Raw genomic sequence first — 21,284 nt, 5'->3', positions numbered from 1 at the left:
AGGTGCATTTGCCTGCTCTTGGCTCGAGGTAGCTCCTCCAGTGCAGCCTCCCGCCAGCTGGCGCCCGCTCCCCCGCGTGACGCTCGGGGCTTTTTGGAAACTTGCTGAGCTGTAGGCACCCAGCTCGTACTCGCCCTGGCTCTTGTCTGGAGGCTGCTGATGAGGGCTGATTTAGTGGCGATTGAACAGCATTTGAAGTGCTCCTTGAAATATGAGACAAGTGTCGGAAACTCTCCGGGTGTAGGGGGGGGTCTGTTGTGCCCTGACGGCTGCAGCACACGGGCAGGAGCCGGCTCGGCGGCTGCGAGAGGGCAGGGCTTGGCTTGGCACTCCCTTTGGTGACCAGGTAAGAGCCTCCCCATGCTGGGCTGGGGGCACCAGGTGCTGCCTCTTCAGTGAGGCATTGTCCTGAACCCAGCTGGAAATCGCCCGCACCAGGGGTGAGGGGTCTATGTGAAGGCAGGATGGTGCAGCTGCCTCCCCCCAGCTGAGCTTCTCTGCACCCTGGGGCTCTGGGGCTCCCCAGAGGGTGGCCGCAGCTGGGGCTCCCCAGTGCTGATACCACCTGGCCTCTGTGCATGGCAGAGATAGGATCATGGAGCTGCTCCAAGGCTCAGACTGGCCTGCTGAGACTTGCACCTCCAAGCATGGTGTAACTATTGCCTAGTTTGAGCATCCAAGCCAATTATAATGGGGACACGCGATCAGCTCCAACGGCAAGTTCCTGTAGAAAAGTGCAGACTGAGCCAGCAGTGAGATGCAGTGATTTTGGTTGCACTCGGGTAAGGGTTTGTGGTATTTTCTGGCTTTCCTGGGCATCTTTGCAAATGCAAACAGGGCCACTGCAAATAAGATCATTGCTGGGGGGGTGCTACGTGAGCTTTGTGACAGCTGTTGGTGGAGACTTTCATACTAATTCTACTTCCATTGCTTTTATTTTCTATTATGTGCACTTAGCAAGCCTATTCCCTCTGCTAAAAAGCAGCTTTTTGGAGATTTTGGGCCCAGGCATGGAGGGTGGGTGGCTGCAAGACCTCAGCCACGTGCCCCGAGCTCCAGCTCCTCCTTTGCGTGCTGAGGGTACGTAAATGTGTCAGCACGCTGCAGATGTCTGCTGGCATCACCCTCGCTAATCCCCCTCGCTCCTCCCTGCCGGCATCCGGGGCTGCTGCCGCCCGCAAGCTCGCGGCAGAGCTGTGCAGCAGAAGGTGGCCAGCTGTGGCACAGGGAGCTCCTTGGCCCACCTGCACAGCCCAGGGGCTCGCCGAGACGTGAGCCTCCCTGGCTGCAGAGGTGAGGGATGCTGCGTCCCCGTGCTCGCAGGGTGCGTGGGCAGCTGTGGGTGCCCGTCTGCGTGGAACCGCTCTTTCTTCAGCCTGCATTGGGAGGTTGTAGTTTCTGAAGAGTTTGGTTCACGTTTAGGAGCTGAAGTAAAGGATGTTCCAGCACGGGGCTTCTTCAAAAACTTGTCCACTGACTGCACAGAGCAGCCGCAGGGATGCTGCCTGCGGAGGGGACCCCCAAAGGGAGCCTGGGGGCGCCGGGGACTTGGGAAATGGGATCTCACTGCTGTGTGCACGCCAAGGACAGGGCAAAGCCAGGCCCTGAGTGTTCAGGCAACCCGGCAGGGTTGACCAGGGGCTGAAATTAATTTGGGCTGTAGCATCAGCTGAACTGTTACCCCAGAGCCCAGGGATTCAGCGTCCCCAGGGGGCAGTGCCAGCGTTGGGACAGAGCTCTGCTGGTGCAAATGCATCTGGCCTGACTCCTGGGAGGAGAATTCACTGTTGGTGGCGAAGTGTGGTGTGTGGGGGTCTGAACTGGGGTGGCCGGGGAAGGGACCAGTGGCTGCAAAGGTCCTGGAGTGGATGAAGTGGCGTGTCCTTGGCCAGCAGAGCCTTGCTCCACTCTTGCCATTCCACTCACACAGATGCAAAGGAGGCAAGCTCTGCTGTCATACACCCTCTAAACCAGAGTGTTTCTTATTTCAGATATTCAATGCCTGGATATTAAATTCTCTCTAACATTTGTCAGCACTTTACAGCCTTTTGCAACATGTTTATGGTGTTATTAAAAAAAGAAAGAGAAGGAGAGACCTGAGGTTATGGGCTACTGTACAAGAATATAAAACTGACCTTAAAATGGTGAACGTATTGTGCAGACCTGCCTGCCTGACAGCCTGCTGTGCTGCTCGGGCTGGGGAGACCAAGTCTGACTGCTGGGAGAGACAGGGGATGAGGGGATGGCAATCCCAGAATCAATTTGTTAGCCTAAGTGATCACGAGCAATAAAACCAGCCAGGACTAGAGGGGAACATCTCCCTTGGACTCGGAGGTTGGAGTGTTGCAGTCCTGGGCTGGGGCTGTGGGGGGGTCTGCAGGGTGCCCGGGGCTTGGGGACCAGGGCTGAGGAGCAGTGTCCTGCAGGGGATGGGATGGGGACTCGCTGTGCCGGGTGGGCAGCGCGTCCTGGAAACGCTGCGCGGTGGGAGGACGGGTACTTTGACGCAGCGCTTGCTGCTGCAGCGATACCCAAGCTGCTCTGACCTTCTTTTATTTCAGAGAGATTTGGACATCTGTCAGGGAGCTTTTCGCACCCGGCAGGAGCCTTTGGCCAGCCACGGGGCTGGCGCAGCCCTTGGTAGCTCTGAGCAAAGGGCAGAAAAAGTGCAGACAGTGGGGGGGGGGGGGCCTCATGGGTCTGGGGAGGTGTCGTTGATGTTGATCAGCCAGGTGGAATCTGGGCAGAGGTGGGTGAGGGGCAGCTCAGCCCCCCCATCCCAGTGGAGCCCTGTGACCCTTGGGAAGACCACCCAAAAGAGGAAGCTGCTCACAGTCCTCCATGTAGAAGACAAAGGCTTGGCTGCCTTGGCCCTGGGGTGGGATAGGGCGGTGGAGCTGGGATGTGGTGACCCTGTGCTTGCTGCTGGGTTTGGCTTGGAGCCCCTGAGTCGCCTTGGGGGTGTCACTTAACCTTCACCGTGCCTCAGTTTCCCCTCCTTCCCTTGTGTGGGCACCATGTGTACCATAACCATGTTGTAGACAGGGTGAGGGCTGGGCTGGCCATGAAGAACGCCTCTTGGGGTCCTTAGCTGAGGTAGGGGCCCGCACTGAGCTGCTGGGTGTCAAATAACCCCCCCAAAGATCCTCGGTGCTTTGCTGAAAAGGTGAAATCTGCCCCAAAGTAGCCGCCAGTCAAGGAGACGCAGGTCCTCACATGTGCAGTGACCTGTCCCAGCCACGAATCACCAAATTTATGGTCCGACACCTGAGAAGCAGAACAGGCGCAGCAGAAATTAAGTGAATGAGACAAGCGTGCGTGCAATTAGGACAGACCTTTTAAACGCTGCAACGGGAGCTGGGGCAGGGAGCTGCCATCTAATCAAAGCAACAGCAGTTCCTTTTTTAAGATGAGGGAGACTTTTGGGATACTTTGTCCACATAATGTTCCAATTTTAGCGCTGGGGATGTAATTGCATTAAAAATACCCGGGGAGGGGAGGATGCCAAGGGCACCCGGGGACCTGCCTCTGCTGGCCCATCCCCACCAGCGCTCCATGTGTCCCGCTACATCCCCGAGGCCCCGTCTCACATTCCTGATGCTGATCGCCTCCCAGATCTGCTTTCCGGCTGCTCTGCTAATGGTTATTCTGGTAAAGGCCCTCTCCCTGGGGTCCCGCGGGGCTCTCTGCCCATCTGAGTGTGATCAGGCATCAGCCGCTGAGAGTTTTGGGGAATGACCAGAGATGATGTGGTTCAGTTGGATGGGGCAGCTCTGCTGCGGAGATCTTCGCTCCTGGTGCGGGGCGGTTCCCCCCCCGCCATGTGCCAGCCCCCGGCATGCCAAGTGCGGGAGGTTTCATTTGAAAAAACAGTAGCTGTTTTTTTAAATAAAATGTAGGGGTTTTTTTAGCCTTTCAGGACAAGTTTTTTCAGTTGTCTCAAGCACAAGGGCTATGTGTTTTCTTTTGCTCTCATTGAAAGATGAAGCTGGAGCTTCAGGGAAAATCCTGAGGTCTCTAGAGAGAGTCCAGGGTTAATAGGTACCAGAGGGCTGCACGCCCTGAATCCTTCTGCCAAAAAGTAGATTTCCTGATTTTTGATGTAAAGCTCCTCTTAGTTATGCTGCCTAGTATTTTAACTGGTGAAGCAGGAGTTTAAGGATCTCATAGCTAACATATTTGGCTACTCATGGAGTAATTTAGGCTGGAAGGGACCGTGGGTGGCTGGTCCAACCTTCTGCCTGATGTACAGCTGGCTTCAAGGTTGGAGCATATTGCGCAGGTCCTGGTCCATCCCCACGTGCGGACACCCTCCCTGAGCAAAAATGACATTTAATTCGTTCAGGAGATGGTGGCAAGCGCTGCGGTGGGTGCAGGGATCCCCTGGGGTGATGCTGGCTGGGAGCCGAGCGGGGTCGGGGCAGCCTGGGTCACCCTCTGTCCCTGCGGGTCCCAGCTTTTGCCTCCAGATCAATTAACAGCTCGTGGAAAATCCTTCTGTTACTTTTCGCTAAATATAACTCTTAAGGGAGATGCTTGTTGTCACCTCCAGGGAGCTGGAACGAGCAAGGCTGGTCTGGTGCCTTGAAAATGGCAAAACCCGCTGGGGCCGGGGGTGTTCGCTGCACGGGTGGGTGCGTGGGTGGGAGCGCACCCACGCGCCCCGGCGGGGGGGGGTCCCCGCTGCCTCCCGCACCCCGGGCCCGGGCAGGGCTCCTGGGGGTCCCCGGTGGGAGCGGGGCGCTCCCGTCTGCCGCGGGACCCCTGCGCGGGGCGCGGAGCGTGGGCGCCACCGCGGGGCCGCGGCCGGGGCTGCAGCGGTCGGGGCACGGGGCTGTGCCTGTCGGCTCCCAGCGCCCCCAGACCCCTCTGCTGCGCGGCCCCGGGCGCTCCCCACGCCGCGTGGGTGAGCGCCCCACTCCCCCCGAGCCCCCCCACGCCGCTGCCAGGCTCACCACTGAGCCCCGAGGGGCTGCTGGGGAACTGGGGCCACTTCTTGGGGTGCTCAAGTTGCAATGGGTCGTCTTTTGGGGAGAAATTACTGGGCTCGTACCAGAGGGGAGCATGGGGGAGCTCAGCCTGTCGCCTCCCACGGCAAACATGGGTGGGGAGGACTGAGCTGGGTGGGTGCAGGACTGGGAAACGCGAGCTGTGTCGGAGGGGATGCGCAGAGCCTCCCACCATAGGGAGCAGTGGGCTGGGGCTGCTGGGTGAGGTTTCCCGGGGTGCTGCAGCAACAACGTGGCGCTTCAGGCTGTCAGATGCCGGGGGCGTCTCTGCAGTGCACCTTTGGGGCCTGTCCTGGCCCCCCACAGACACCCCTCTCTTGGCCCCTTGGGGTGTCTCGGCGCAGCGTGCCTGTGTGTATCTGTAACTGGCAGCTGCCAGCTCCGAGGTGGTAACTGGATCGCAGGACTCGAGTGACCTTCGTGCCTCGCCGAGGCTCAGTTCTGGATGTCCCACCAGCTCCCAGTGTGGGGTCAGGCAGCGGGGACAGTGTGTCTGCGAGGCGAAGGCTGCAGGAGGGCCATCCCCGGCTGACCCCAACTCTTCCACGGGCAGCTCTTCCACGTGGTGTCCCTGTCTGGGACCTGAGCTCCCAAGGCGAGGTGGTCCCACAGAGCCCTGCGTTCAGGATGGGTGCCTGCTTAACACAGGCAAGAAAGTGCTTGTGGCTCGAGGTGCTGGTGCCAGTCCTCCTCCTGCTGCGGTGGGGACGGGCTGCGGGACCCCAGAGCGGCACGAGTCCTTCCAGCTGAATTTCTTGCCTGCAGAGAGTTGGTTGCCATCTCAGCTCTGCCTTGGGCCAAGCTACAGCGCTGTCCGGGAGTGAATACAAAGACTTTAACTGATACGAGGAGTGTTGTCTGGTGCTAGAATCTTGGAAGAAGTGGGTTATTCCCTGCTCCAGCACTAACCTCCTAGGAATGCTGCTGCTCATGCCTTCTTGCCTAATGCAAGTCCTTGCAGAGATGCAAATGCTGTTGCTCTGGCTCGGGGAGTCCCCCCAGATCCTGGCAGCCTGGGTGCCCCACAGGTGTGGGACCTGTGCTGGGTTTTCCTGCCTCGCCTGGACCCCTGTTCTGGTTCCTCTGTCCTCACGGCGGGTCTGTCCTTCCTCCTGCAGGCATGAAGCGACCCCTGAGCCCGTCCCACAACCCCGAGAACGGGGTGCGGCTGGTGGAGGCGGTCAGCTCCCCGCCGAGCCAGCCCGAGCAGCGCATGAAGCGGGAGAAGAAGCACCAGTCGTTCACGCTCTGCGAGGTCTGTAACATCCAGCTCAACTCGGCCGCGCAGGCGCAGATCCACTACAACGGCAAGTCCCACCAGAAGCGCCTCAAGCAGCTCAACAAGGGGAAGATGCCAGCAGCCCAAGGTAGGAGCCCACCCATCAGGCCGAGGTTGCCCAGAGGCTGCCCTTGCTCTGGGGCAGCTGCCCCGCTGGGCTTGGCGCGCTGGATTCGTGGGATGTTCAGGAATGCTGTGTTGTGTCCTCGGCGGCTGTCGCTTGGTGGTCTGCCTCACCTGCAGGGTCTTCCCCACCTCGCTGTCGCTTCTCAAGTGGTTTTGGGGCCCGAGAGCCTGCTGTGCCAGACAGATGGACACGTGTGTGTCCTGTCTATGTGGAAGTGTGGATGCTGGTACTGTCTCCATGAGCATCTTCTTGGGTGTCCGTAGATGACTTGTGCAGGAAGGATGAGCGCATCTGAGGGTGGAGTGGCTGTCAGTGGCCGGGTTACTGGCTGCTTTTCAGGCCTGTCCCTCCTGTCATGCACGTCTCCCATAACTGTGCTGAGTTTGGCTGCTGTTGACTCAAAATGCTGCTTAGATTTTGGTGCTGAGGGTTCAGGGTGAACCACTCAAACTCTCAAGTGATGTTTTCAAATATGGTTGGAGGTTTTGTTGGAAACTGCGATCTTCTAGACCTTCACCTGCATTTTTCTGTTGGGGTGCTCTGCACGGGCAACCCCTGCTAATCTGCTGTGCCCTGTGCTCAGATGCTCTGGCAGCACATGGCTGCCTTGGGTCCCGCTGGCCCTGTGACATGTAATGTCGTCGGCAAATTGTCCCCTTGTACTCGCTTGTGGAGGGGGATCTTGCTGCCTGGGGAGGGCTCCCGCAGTGTGTTTGCACGAGGAAGGTCACTGGCCTGAGTCCCTCATGCAAGGGGAGCTGGTACCTGCCATCAGCTCACTGGGGTCCCAGCGAGTGCTGGGATATTGTCTGCCGCGACACCGAGACTTGGCGGGCCCTACAAGGACCCAGAAGCTGGGCCATCTGGGCTCAATGTGTTTCACAGGGTTGATCTGTTCCAGTGAGGAGTAAAGCACCAGCACTGCAACAAGGGCAGGTTTTGTTTTCCATTTAGAAACCGATGTTTATCACAAAAGCCACTTAGCAGAAGTGGCAGCCGAGACAGCTCTGCGCTTGCCCTTGACAGGATGCTTTAAGGTCCCTGGCTTTGTTTCTCCAAGCGTCAGGTGGTGGGCTGAGTGCACAGGACCTCGGACACTGCAAGCATTAGGAGGCAAAGGCGTCTTGTGGGATGGCCCCTAAGCACCTGTGTCTGAACTCCTGGGGGTGACGTGCTCAGCGCCTGTTTTACTGGCGGTCGTCCATGCGATGCGATGCTCGGGACCTCGAGGCTGCTGTGGGTTGGGGACAGTTTCTCTTCTCGGACGGCAGAGCTCCTGCTCATTGCCCAGTTGTTATGGAACACCTCTGCTGTGTTACGGCTGGCAAGAGAGCAGCCCAGCACAGCCCCTCCAGGCAGGCTCGATGCCCGCTCGATGCTGTTGGCAGCTCCGGGAGGTGCCGAGCCGCAGGTGGACTGGTGTCAGGCTGTAGCATGAGGAAGGAGTCCATCCTCTGGCTGGACAAAGCCCCCGCTGAAGAGCAGCGAGGTGATCCCCGTCACGCTGAGCCTGACTAACCAAGTCTGGTTTCCTGCCTGTGTTTTCCCCAGATGTCACCCTGGGGAGGGCAGACCCCTCTAAGCCCCTCTTGTTAGTTCTCTGGGGGCGCTTTCTGAGTGTACCAGAAGGGCTGGTGCATGCCCCTGGGGGATGCGTGGGTGGGTGGTCCCGGCCCCTCGCCCGTCAGCCGTGGCAGGGATGCGCTGCTGGGCGGGAGGTCGTGCGAAGGTGAAAGCACTGGTCTGCCTTCTGTGCCGTCTGTTGGCATTTAGCTGACCTGGGCCCGACAGCTGACTGCTGCAGTTCCTCCTGCGTAAAGGCAGGGAAAAGTGCCCACAAACGTCACCCGCAAAACCATTGACCAGCTCTGCCTGAGCCTTTGGCTGCGAGGGTTTGTGTGGTATTAGCGGCAAACCGAGGGACTTTGGCCTTCCTGGGGCTGGTGCAGACACCGGTGCCCAGAGCCCGGTGTCCCCAGCCTGGGGCAGGGGCCAGCGCTTCCCCTGGGACCCCACTGCCGTTCGAGGAGGGTGTTGCTGGCTCTGCACCCTGGGGCTGCTCCACGGGGAGCGGCGGTCGCAGGGGTCTGGGTGTGACCCCCTTGGAGCTGCACTGGGCAGCCGACTCGCAACTGCCCTCCTTTCCGTACAGACTTAATTACAAGTTGGATTAATGAGCTGAGGTCTCCAAAGCACTTTGTAGCTAACCGACCCTTTTATCTGCTGTGCGGGTATGTGAGTGTGATGAGTTGAGGGGGTAGGGAAAGGGCAGGAATGTGCTGGAATGCTGTAAAAGAGCGTGTTCGGTGCCAGCCCCTCGCTCCCAGGCATCCTGCGCTCCAGCTGCCCTTCTGTGGCCTGTGGCGGGCTGTCCCCCTAAGGAGCTGCTCTGCTGAAGAGCAGTAAGGGGTTGGAGTCCAGTCCCAGTTTTGTCAGGAAATGTTTGTTTAATAACATCTGAAGGGTTGGCAAACAAATCTGCAGTGCTTTTGCGAACAACCAAGCACCAGCACATTGCAGGGTGGTAAAACCCGCTGCATCCACCCCTCGGCAGCCCCGTTCAGCAGGGTGGGTGATCACGGCAGCGTCCCATGTGTGCACAATGTGTGATGCTCTCTGGGTGCCAGGGTGGCTGTGCTTGGTGCTGGTGCCTTCGCCGCTGTGCTCACGGGTGGCTTCTGGCACATCTGCATTGGGAGGGTCCTGAGTGCGAACCTGGACCCGTGCTCCCCTCTGGCGCTCTCTATCCTGCTGAACACCAAATTTCCTCGAAGGCAGGAAAGTGCTGATGGGGCCTGGCTCACAATCGGGTTGGGGGTGCTCATCCCTAGCAAACCAAGAGGGTGGGCAGCCTGGTGCTATGGTTGGTGCCAGGGCCCTGGCCTCAGTGCCCTGGCCTTGGCAGACCCCTGGGGATCAGCCTGTATAAATACCTGCTCCTGCTCTTGCTAAAGACCGGGCAGGCTGGAGCCATAAATTCCTGGGATGGCAATGGTCATCTGTATGCCAAATCCTGCCCTCCCTGGTGGTGGTTTTGTTTGAGCAAGGCCTGGGATATGCAAAGGAGCTGGTCTGTTTATCATCGTTTACTGACAGATATTGCCTACTATTTTAATGGGAACAGGGCTCATAAATTCCAGCCTGCAGCCTCCAGATTCTCCCCCTGGACCCGGCTGTGGCTCGATGGGAGGCGATCCAGGGATGCGTTTCCTACTGAGCCAAAGAATCTAAGAGCATGCAAGTATGCTCTTTGTACTTCTGCATCGTCCCTGACCTCTGTCAGTGTCCAGGGCTCCAGCAGACAGTCGCAGCCCGTGGGGCTTTGCGCTGTCAGCCTCGCACGCGCTTTGCTCTGACGTTCAAGGTGAAGTTGGCTTCTGCTTGCGCAGGGCTGCAATTTGCTTATGTGGGGAAACTGCAGACAGCATCTGCTCCCCTTGCCTCCCCATGCCTCCTGCGCCCCCGCGGCACTGGAGAAGCGGCACCTGTGCAGGACGCTGCTCCCGCCGCAGCCTGCTCCACACACCCGGAGCCGACCTTCTCCCCCACGCTTTTTGATCAAAAAAAAGACATTTCCAGCTTTGTCACTGTCAACCTTTCCCAGCCTGAGGCATGAGCATGGGAGGGCACGTGGCCACGAATGAGAAATTAGGGCTGGGAACCAGCTGACGCGATGCCCGTGTTCCCTTTGTGCCAGTCGCCGAGCGTGCCACCGGCACTGCGGGTGCTCGGTGCTGCCTGGCCCCGCATCCGCCCTGCTGGGAGAGGGGATTCTCCCCCCCCCCCCCCCCCCAATCCACCCACCCACCACTGCTGAGAAGAGGGGACCAGCCCTTTCTGCTAAGGGCAAGCACTGGACAAGCTCCTGGTCTGTGCTCCTGCCTGGGCTGCAGCACGCGTGCTTGGGCTAAGCTCAGTGCAGGGGGGTCCTGCCTGGCCCCATCACACTCCTCTTGGAGCCCCTCACTACCTGAATCAGCACCTTTGGGTGCTGAGAATATGCGCCTGCCTGCAGTGACGGGAGCAGTCCCCCTTCTCGAGCAGCCTGGTGTGTGCCCAGCTCTTGCTCAGGCGGGTCTGGGCCGAGCTGCTGCTCCAGCGATGGTCTCAACCCGGCACAACCCGTGGGGAGGGCAGGCTAACGTGGGTCTCTGATGGCGTCGGCTCTGGGGGAGCCTTGGGAGGAGAGGGGGTGCTTTTTAAAGACAATGGATTAAATTAAATAATTGAGTTAGACAAAGATGGGATATTCCTCTGAGCTGCAATCTCTGTCTCGCACTGACATCTACAGCTACATCAAAGGCAGCTTTCACAGACACTGCTCCATCTTCCCCGTTTCCCCTCTGGCTTCTCAGATCAGTTATTTCTGCAAAGGCTGTATTCGCTTGCATTTCATGGAGCAAAGCTGGGGAGGAGCTTAGCTGGCAAACAGATGCGATAATCAGTATCATTACAATTTATTAGCTCTGTGCCAGGAAGACCCCCAGCTTAAAAACAAATTATTGTTCATTAGGCATTTTCTTGCACGGCAAATCATAGATTTCTGTTGTCTCATGTTGAATTGCAGTGCAGCAGCAATTAGATATGGGATGTCCACAGATGAAAGATGTTTTCACGTTGCAGATGCCAGTTCAAATCCAACTGGGTCAAGAGTGATTTAATTACTGCCTGTGATTTTTCAAGGGTGCCCAAGTGAGCTCAGTTTGCTCTTGGTGTCTTCGTGCTCCCACAACCAGGAGCTGGACCCCCCTTGTTCTGGTGCCGAATGAGCAGAAAGAGCTGTGCCTCCCTGCCAGACAGGGTGCGGTGGCTGCCAGCACAGCCTCCGGCACTGCTTTTGTGCCAGTGCAAACTGCTGGATGAGGGCAGGGGATGGGGACAAGGGCTTGCTGCCTCCTCTTTTTCCTCCTTGGGTGATCTCAGGGGCTGCCCAATGCAGGATGGGCTCAGCTGGAGCATTTCAGGAATTTGCTCCGTTGCTGACCAGTGCTCCCAGAAAAGGCCTTTCCACCAGCGTCCAAAAAAGTCACGAGATGTGAAGCGCAGCTTGTGCTCCCCTGCCTCTGGAGCCAGCATCCCCAGGCCCTGTCAGCTCACATCGCACTGAAATGCGGTGGGGAAAGCGCTCCCCTTTGCAGCAGGAGTCTCTGCCTTCCCGGGCAGATCTGAGCTGACAGCAGCTCGTACCCCTCCTTGGCTGGGGGCGGTGGGAAGGACACCATGCCCCCGCGTCCCTTGTGCCAGGAGGGTCTGTGCAAGCCCTGAGCCCACCTCAAACAGCCTTTCCCAGGGCTGGCGGGCTCCTCCCCCAAACCCAGTGCCAAGGATGGGTGGTCAGGGTAGGGGCAAAACACCCGGAGCCAGCTGTGCCCCAGTGCAATCCATGTCACAAGCTCTTCCTCCGCTCCATGTGCCCCCATGGCGTAACGTACCCAGACCCTCCCCAGTGCCGCCCCCACCCACTTGGCAGCACCACACAGAAATAGCGGCTCCCTGCAAGGGGGACGATCCTGGTTTTCCCAATTAGCTGCTGAAATGTCTTGTCTGTGTGCGTGTGCAGAGCAGAAAGGCTTGAGATGAGCAGGGAAATCGGTGTGACAGCTTCAGCATCGCTGGGTCTGCGGCGGAGGGGCCCCAGGAGGGGATGTGGGGATCCCGTGGGAGCCGGGGAGGGGCTGGCGGCTGCCGATGGGGGTTACCTTGTGCTGCACGGGGGGTGCCAGCTGGTTTTGGCAGCAGGCAGAGCTGCTGCTGGGGGCAACTTGCTCCCCTCGAATAGCTCCCCACTTCGGAGCCTGTGGTGCAGATCCAGTGTTGCAGGTCGCAGTGCACGAAGGCTGGTTTATCCAGACGGAAGCGATGGGCTGTGGTGTTAAACCTTGGGGGACCCCAGAAGGGTCCTGGGGTGCTGCACCACTGAACGAAGCCTGGCATCCCTGGGCATCACCCAGGGTGTCGCTGGCCTGGGCGAGCTGCCCTCAGCCAGCACAGGGATGGTCCCTGCAGCCTGTTGTGCTGACCGAGGACTGCCGGTTCATGGTCATGCTCTCTGCTGGGCTGGGATAACCCTGCTGGTAAAGTCCTGAAAACCACCCAGAGCATCGCCTGGGAAAGCGGTGGCCTGGCGTGGAGAGCTGGCAGGTTGGGCCGGTGCGGGGCTGCTGCGTGATCCTGCTCTGTGTGCTCTGCACCCGGCGTCTCGGTGGTCAGCTGCAGGGAGCGTTTCCTCCTGCCTTCCCCATGCTGCCCTCTGTTATCGGAGCTCTTCAGCTGTTAATTACCAAGAAAAGGGGTGCCAATCTAATTTTTTTCAATTTTGTGTTATGCACGGAATCATTTAATTGTCCTTAATAAACAGGGTGATGGTCAGTGATGCTGTATTTGCAATAAAATCCAATGTATTGATTTAAACAATACACAAACATGCAGGATTAGTCTAATAGGGGACTAATCTGGGTGCAAGGGCCATGTGGCTGGCTGGGCCGGGGCAGGTGCGGTGGGAAAGTGCCCGGCTCCTCCGGCCGGGCCGCATCAGCCCTCACTGGGAGCCCCTGTCTGTGACCAGCCTCAGCAGCCTGCCGGGAACGGCACCAGCGATGCCGTGGTGGGGAGAGTTGGCTTTTCTGGCTTCCTGCTTAAGTCTGGCAGTGGTTTGCTGCTCTCCTGCTTTTGGGACTTTTTGGAGGAATTTGGGAGGGAACGCAAAGGGTCCAGCTGGCACGGGAGTGGGGAAGGGCAGGCGTGGGTTTCGCAGGGGCGGGTGCGGGGGGTGTTCCCGCTTGACCCCAGCTGGGAGCTGAGCCCGTACCTCCTGGGGATGTCAGTGCAGTGCATCAGGCTCTCCTGAACCTCATAACAGCAAATCCACGCCCACCCTGCGTGTTAGAGGATCTTTAATATTCAGCTGTGACAGATGCTGCATCTACCCGTGTGTTGATCGATAACCTCGTGGCCAAACAGTAGCGGGGTTCGTATTTTAAGCTTCTGTAAATTTAGCAAAGGACAAGCATACAGCGTCCTCCTGCTCGGTTGGCCTTGGCCAATCCCTTCAGCCGCGAGCAAAGATGATTAAAAATAGCTTTTCATATCAGATTTGAATAACCTGGGATCTCAGTGGGAGAAACTTAATGCTTTTTCATGCCTTAAAGATGTTTGCTGGGATCAGGCGTCATTTGGAGAAGCGCAGTTGTGTAATTGTACATTTTCCTTCCCTCTATTTAATCCCAGGCTTCTCCCTTCCCTGTTGGGGCACAGGGATGTCCCGTGAGGCTCCCGGTGGCAGCGAGCCCCGGCGGGGTTGGGTGCTGCACGGAGCTGGGGGGAGCAGCAGCCCTGCCCAGCCCAGCTGCCGAGGGGTGAGAAGGGGAGAGATTTCCCCCCATCACTGGGAATGGCCAGAAAAATCTCTGTTCCATTAAATGATCTGGTTATACTGAAAAAGCCATTTCACATGGGGAAAAGGGCCCGTGGGCGCTGTGCAAGAGGTGCTGTGGGAGCCCAAGCCCTCCTCCTGGCACGTTAGCCTTGTGCCAGCCCATTAATCTGGAGAAAATGGTTCCCTTTTTAGATCCTCTGAAAATACCCCATTAAAGTGCTCTCCCTCCGAAAAGCCCAGCTATTCAGTTTATCACGGCTTAACGATTGTATCAGAATTAATCTTGATTAATTGAGACTTTTATTGAGCTGGTGACTTCCAATAAAGAATAAATTGATTAGCTGTTAACTTCTGCTTAGAAGGATTTTCTTGATGCCGTGCCCTCCCTGTCCAGGCGCCGCCCCTCTGCTCTGCCCTGATTTCTGGCCAGAGGCTTCAGGGATTTTTTTTTTCCCCTGACATGCTTATTCTAAAAAGATCCTTAAAATTTTAAGTCTTGGCCAAAAAAACAACACAGAGAAGCTACTGGGCTTTGCTCGCGCAAGCACAGCCTGGCGCAGGCTGCTGTGTGATGCTCCAAGCGCGGAGGAGGTCAGAGCCCCCTGCAGTGGGGACCCGGGGGGCTGGGGCCGATGCTCCAGCTGCACCTGCGGGGGGGTTCTGCCTCAAAAAAAAGAAAAGAGACCAAGCCAAAAGATGATAAACTAAGATAATGTATTAACAGGTATAATTTTTGGATGGGCTGGCAGCCCTGTGCCCGGGGAAGCGGGGGCGTCAGCGACCAGGGCGGCGTCAGGGAGGGGAGCAGAGCAAGCCGCTGTGCATTGAGGGGAAACCGGGGGGGGTCTCACAGGAACCGGACCCGTGCCCAGGAGGGTGAGAGGTGTCGCTGCAGAGGGTGAGGAGGGTGCAAATGTCACGGTGGGGGAATGGGTGGTGGGAGGGACGGGGTCATTTTGAAGGGGAGTCCTTGGCAGCGGCTGCTGGTTGCACGCAAATATTAGAGGCTGACTCTTGGTCCCGTGCCATCCCCCAGATTGTCTCCTGAGTGTGAAATGGCTCTGACCTTCACAAGGTGCTTCTTGGGGGTGCAGGCCGTGTCCATCTGAGGATGGGGCATTGCGGGGGGAGCAGAGAGCTTTGGTCTGAACACTGGGTCCTGTGCTGGGCTGCGCAGCTGATTCCTCCTCTGATAACCTGCTCCCCCCTCCCCTTTCTTTCTCTTAAAATCACCCTCATCAAAAGGCTGCAACTGCTTCTGGCAGCTGGGATGAGGGGGATTAGTCCTCGGAGCCCCGAGCGGGTGCAGCAACCAGCGCAGTGTCCCCACAAGTCCGGCTCGCTCCTCTGCAGGAGCGACTGACGCCAGGGATGGGCTGGGATGAGCTGCTCAGGCCGGGCTTTGGGGAAGCCATCGGCTTAAATCACAGCTTGGGGTGTGTGGGGGCTCTGGCCCTGGGCTGAGCCTTCCAGGGGGGTTTGCGTTGTGCCCTGCGGGACCGTGCGTGGGTGCTGTGCTGTGGACGTGGGGTCGCGGTGCGTCTGTGGTGAGGGGAGCAGAAGCAGTCGGGCAGGGCTGTGCTTTGAACAGGTTGCTGCTGAGATGTGTTGCTGGCAGAGCTGGGGAGGCTGAGCCGTGCTGCGTTCAGAGGATGCCGCTGGCGGTGGCAATTTTTCCCAAAATCGGGAGGAAATTGCCTCATGTTATTTTTAAGCACTGTATTTTGTGAGCCGGTTATCCTTAATCTTGGATTTTGCTGTAATTTTCTTCCATTTGGTTTGCTATCAAGTTGCAACAATAGCATTTTATGGCCACATAGCTCAGGCATGCGTCACACGTGATCTTAATTAGAAGTGGATTAAGAGCAACGGGGAACATGCCGTCATGGAGCATTTCAGTTTCCCATGTATCATCAGCTCAGCAAACTTGGAAGAGGAAAGCCTGGGATTTATTTTAAGTGGGGGAAAAAATGGTAAATGCTAACCACGAGTGTGTCTCAGCTCGTTAGCGGCTGCTGAACCCTGTCTTGGGCAAGCACGGAGCCTGGCGGGGCCTTTCCCAGGGAGGGCTCTGGCAGCGGCTTCGAGCAGGGGTGAGGATGCTGGGTCTGTGCCGGGGCTGCTCTGGGGTCAGGCAGCTCCTGGCTCTTGTGGCCACCCCAGGCATCGGAGGCGACCCCATCCTGCTGGAGGGGGCTTGGCTGGGCCCTCCCCCCCCAAAGCGCTCGGGTGCTGCTGCGCAGCCTCGCTCTGCCAGCCAGCGCCCTTGCGTACAGGTACGTTTTGCTCCTTAAACGTCCCCAGGGAGAGGTGAGGACACGCAGGACCTCGGCGCCCCCGGGGGATGCTCTGCAGCTCCCGGGACAGGGATGGCCGCAGTCCTGCTCTGACGTGGGAAGGAGGCGAAGCATCCCTCTGCATCCCGCTCCCTCCCGCACCGGCTGCTGCCGTCGGGCATTAGAGGTGCTGGGTAAAACAGGTCGCACGGAGCCGTGCGTGTGTGAGGGCTGCGCGGCCGCCCTGTGCTGAGGCACTGTCCCAAAGAGTGCCAGGGCTGAGCCCATGGGGGGGACCGGGGCAGGAGGGGTGATGGCAATGGGGAAGCAACTTGTCCAGGGTCTCGAACGGTGAGGCTGGGAACGCAGCTCGTCCCTCGCAGCCTCCAGCCCTGGGCCCCTCTCCGTGCCCACTGCGCCTCGGCTCAGCTGCTTCTCTGTGTGTGTGTGCACACACGTGTGCTGCTCTCCGGGAGAAGAGAGGGGGGAGCAAGCCTTAAAAAAAAAAAAAAAAAAGAAAGAAAATGGGGAGGGGAGGTAGGTAGGACTGAGCTGGATAAGCGCGAGCAAAGGTTTGTGGGTAGTGTAAAGCTGTCACTGTGATTTAGGGTCGGCTGGTTAAACTGTTTTATGTTCACAGACAGTAAGTCGTAAGCAATATAAAATTTTCTATGAAGAGATGATCTTCCCTCGTCATGCTTTATGCCATCTTTCCCAGAGTGATCTCTCCTTTTTATAACCCCATGGTGTCACCGCACAGTTGTGCAGAGGGAGAAAACCAGATTCTGGCGATCTGAGAAATGGCAACAGCGCGAGCCCCGGAGGCTGGGTCTGTGCCCGGGAGGGGAGCGAGGGGCCAGCGGGGCTCAGCTGTGGTCGGGCTGCTCGGCTCCCGCATTTTGGCTGTGTAAGGCCAGGCACTGCTGCTCCGGCTCAGGACCGAGGGGACGAAGGGTCTGTGATGCTCCATGGCCACGCAGGGAACCTGCAGCCCGGCGGGGCATCGCTCTGCCCCGCTGCCGGGGACCTGCCCTCTCGCTCTGCCCCGGTGCTGCCGCGGGACAGCTGATGCTGCGCAGAACAGACCAGTGCAAAGCCGGCGTCGGCCAGGAGTGACTGGCGTACGCTCCAGCACGGCCCTATTTCCCTCCAGCACAAGGACCGGTGGCCTTTCCGCTGTGGCTCCTCCCGGGGCTGCGGCCACCCCTCTGCTTTTAGTGCACGAGAGGCGATTACAGTCTATTGGAGCAGGACTGCGTGTAACTCCAGTCATGGCATGATCGCCTTAAACCAGGTTTCCTTCCTTTTTCATGCCTCCAAGTTGTGGCTGCTTTTTAAAAACTCGCACACAATGCTGCTCCAGTTCGCCTTTGATGTTTTCTACAGCCATAGATTTATGAGTAGTAGTTTCAGCTATTTTACTGTTGCCGTGTCAGCGGGAGCGCCTGTGCGTACCCTGCGCCGTGGCACTGCAGCGCCTGCCCGGTGTGCGGCAGGACATGCTCCCCAGCAGCGGCAGGTCCCCGGGACCCCCCCGAGGGGCACGGAGCTGAGCGGGACCTGGCGGGCGAGGCCGGAGCCAGCGTCACCCCCTGGATAACTAAGCATCAAGAAGATTTTGGGTAGCCAGTTGCCGTGCCAACCCCCAGCTGAGCTGATATGGGGGCTCAGGAGCCCTGTGACCCTCCCCCCTCCCAGAAACCTGTATGAGGCCAGGGGAACCGGAATGGCAAATGCTTTTCACCCTCCACCCAGGAGGATGAGGAGGAAGGCAGCAACCCCAGGTGCCGTGTGGGGCAGCCCTTGGCCAGAGGAAGGGGAGAAGGATGCTGGGCAGTGTGGGATGGCATGTGGCCGGAGCTGCTAAGGCTCTGCCAGGCAGGCTGGGGCTGGAGACCCAGCAAAGCAGGGAATCTGCCTTCCTCCTTCCTCCTCATCCTCCTCCGGGAGCTAACGGCGGCTTTGGGCAGGCGTGGAATTTTATGTGGCTCCGCAAGGTGCTCCCGGTGAGTACCCCTCATGTCACAAACCCTCTTCCAAATATTTTCAAGCTGTTGCGCTGCTGTTGATGCCGGTCATCGGAGGTCAGGTGCCGGTGGGCTCTGCTCGGGCAGCGCCGGGCGCCTTCGTGCCGGGGTGGGCTCCAGGGATCCCTCTTAGCCGGGCTGGGCGAGCGCCGGATTTCAGACAAAGCACGGCATTTGCGATCTGTGCACGCGTGCCCGGGGCTCGGTGGCGTGTGAAGCGTTTCTTCGTGCGCTGAAGTGTGGTCGCAGGTGAAATTCTCTGCCCTGTTTCTTCCAGGAGGGCCCTCCTAAATTAGATGGAAAATATTACACGCTCTCTGTGAAACTATTTACAGGTATAATTTCCATCCCTTTTCTTGATAATGAAAGATTTTTTTAGGTCATCCAGTTTCTCCACCCTATTTGCAGACCTGTCCTGGATGCCTTTGTAATTAGACATCTCCCTGTGAAAGATGATTAACACGGGAGGTGGCAGCCACAAGCGCGGCCCCAGCTCTCCTCCCTCTGCCCTGCCCGCGGCGGTTCCTGGGTGCAAGTGGTTGCTCGTCCTTGGGGCTCCCCATGGGTGTCCGGCCCGGGGTGCGCCGGAGCCCCGTCCCCTCAGCGGGTAACAGTGGATGGAGCACCCCTATGTAACATCCCCAGACCTGGGGACGCGGTGGCCCGTCCTCGGCAGTGACACCCGCACGAGTTACCCTGGTCTTGTTATTAAAGGGTGAGAATTTTGAGAATACACGTTTAAGCAGTTTTAAGTGGCTTTTTTGAGGTGGTCTCTTACTAAAATGAGGAGGAAATAATGTTTTAACGCCTTGCCCTGCAACAAAAAGGCCCTTAATTGTATAGTTTCCATCACAGTTTAAAGCTGAGACTTTGCACAGGAGCTGGGATTAACAAAAGGGCAATATTGTTCTCTGCTCCTGAAACGGCAAAGATTAAAGTAGCACAGAGAAGAAAAGCTGAGGTGTTTGGCTGTTATCTTGGCTCTTAGCAACACAATGAGACCAGACCTTCCCTTGCTGGGGAAAATTGAGGTTAAACCCGAGCCTCCTGGCCGCAGCCGCACGTGGGCTCCTGGCAGCAGTGGGCAGCAGCCGGGGGTGCGTGTGCCCCCCCCGGGGATGGCCAGCGCTGCTGTCGGTCACCTCCTTGGTATAGGCAAATGCATCATTAGCTCCCCCGGTTTGCTCTTTTAAGATGCATAAAAGCAGAAATCTTCAGGAAGATTTAATTACAAAATCTGGATGCCCTGATCCGATTGGGGTGGGCACCGGCCCCTGGACTCGGTGGTTTGACCAGGCCCCTGTTTATCGGGGGGGGGGTGGGGGGGTGGGGTGTTGGGGCGGGAACGCGAGCTGTAAACCCCATCCTCTTTGTGTGGGAACCCCCTGGGGTGGAGGATTCTGCCCTTAAAATATGTTATCTTAATCCTGAGCAAACTCAGGAGCAGGAAAGGTCAGCCTTCCTGGCCTGGGGGGGATGAAACGCTGCTCCACGCCTGAGCCCTCTGCTTCTGATGGGGCTCAAGTTACAGAGCAGAAGAAAACTGATACAGGTCCTCCAGGTGTATTGGTCTTGATCCTATCTGGCATCTTTCACCCCCAAATTATTCTCTAAATCCTCAGTGAACAAAGTCAGCCAGAAAGGCTCTGGAAGGCTCGGCGGACCTGGGCGGGGGGGGCTTCCTGCTGGTTTTTCTTTTTTTATTCCTCTGTCTCCCTTATCAGTCATTGATGTGTTCATTGCCCAATTCTGGTCACTATTTGCCAGGCTGCTTTTGGAGTCTAACGTCTGGGAGAGCATGTCCCGGTCATCTCAGCCAGTGTAGCGTTTCACACTGCCCTCAGTAGGTTTCAGAGTAATCACTCTGTTGTGGTGCTGAGTCTGTCCTCACAAAGAGCCCAGTGAACCAGTGGCATTAGGGACAGCCCATGTTCAAACCGAACCCAAGCGGTCATGTTTGGACCCTTTCTGCTTCCCCAGCACCCTTCCTGTTCATCCCCCTGCTCCCCCATTCCCTTTGAGCCGCTGCTGCATGGGCTGCAGGCGCGGCTTGAGCAGACTTGCCCGAGCAGGCCCGGCTCGACGGCGGGTGTAGGCGAACGCTCCCCCTCTGACTGCATGTTCGGGCTTTGCCTCTCCGGACGCGCAGTGAGCTGCAGGCTGAGGGCTGCTGGGGGGCTGCGGCCGTGCCGGGGCAGGCCGCCTTGCCTTGCAGAGAACCTCTGGTCTCATCACCGCGCTCTCCTGACGCTCTGCCGTCAGGGCCCTGAGTTTGCTTAACAACCTGCGTCGAAAAGTAGTGACCGTGGGATGGTGTGTAGCATCTGACACAACGACGCTCATCGGCTTTAATTTTTTTTTAGTGCCTCCCACGGTGTTACGCGGGGATGGTAAAGCCCGTTGTCACGGCCCCCGGGCGCCCTTCGCAGCTGCGGGCTCCGGTGAAGATGCTCGGCAGCGGCAGCTCTGTCCCGCTGTTGTGGGAAGAAGCGGCCGTGGGCTTTGCTCCCCAGGGCGCGGGGTGGCTGGCGATGCCCCCCAGAAGGGCAACAAGGGTCTGGGCCCGGTGGGAGGGTTTGTGCTGCTGCTGTGTGCCAGCGCTGGGGTCCACGTACAAATATAGCAAGTTATGCACCGGCCGGACCCACGCCGAGTCGCTGGGAAATTCCAGTGATCTGCTGTGGCCGGGCAGGGGAGGGCAGGAGGCGTTAATGGCAGGGGTCTGTAATCAGTACCTGTAATTAGCCTCTGCTCCAGCTGGCCTCAAAGGCTCAGCCATGAAATGCACTGTCCCACGCTGCTGTTCTTGTCTCCCACCCCTCTCTGTCACGCCAGCTCGACCCCTTTCAGCTGCAATGGTGCCAGCCAGGACCTGCCCATCCGGCTGGGATAAACTCGGCACCGGCCGGAGCAGGGAGATCATTTATTGATGAAATTGCTGTGCAGAACTTGAGGGGCTGGTCAGGGCTGGGGGGGGCGCAGGTGGATGGAGGACGGAGTGGGGGGGATTCAGGGCTGTACATCGGTCTGTCGGAGATGCCAGACCTGCCCGTGGCTTGCGGTTGTCCTGGGGGAAAGAACAGCCCCCGGATGTTTGTTAGTCCCTTGCTCCTCCCGGTCTTTACACCTCCACGCTCCCCTCTGCTTGACGCTTGCTCGCAGTAACGCCAAACTGCTGATGACATTAAACA

The 21,284-nt window shown here is 58.2% G+C and overlaps 1 protein-coding gene across 2 annotated transcripts in view; it reads left to right on the top strand.

Moving 5' to 3' along the window:
* Nucleotides 1-21,284, top strand: part of ZNF385C (zinc finger protein 385C) — an 86,762-nt gene that overhangs the window by 21,189 nt on the left and 44,289 nt on the right. For both annotated transcript variants that reach the window (XM_075116854.1, XM_075116853.1), the window contains exon 2: nt 6,128-6,376. In XM_075116854.1, the coding sequence (XP_074972955.1) occupies nt 6,128-6,376 (249 nt within the window). The remainder of the gene's footprint in view (nt 1-6,127; nt 6,377-21,284) is intronic.

The sequence above is a fragment of the Phalacrocorax aristotelis genome, chromosome 23 (genome assembly GCF_949628215.1).
Source record: "Phalacrocorax aristotelis chromosome 23, bGulAri2.1, whole genome shotgun sequence".
NCBI lineage: Eukaryota > Metazoa > Chordata > Aves > Suliformes > Phalacrocoracidae > Phalacrocorax > Phalacrocorax aristotelis.
This window is presented reverse-complemented; position numbering and strand designations above follow the sequence as displayed.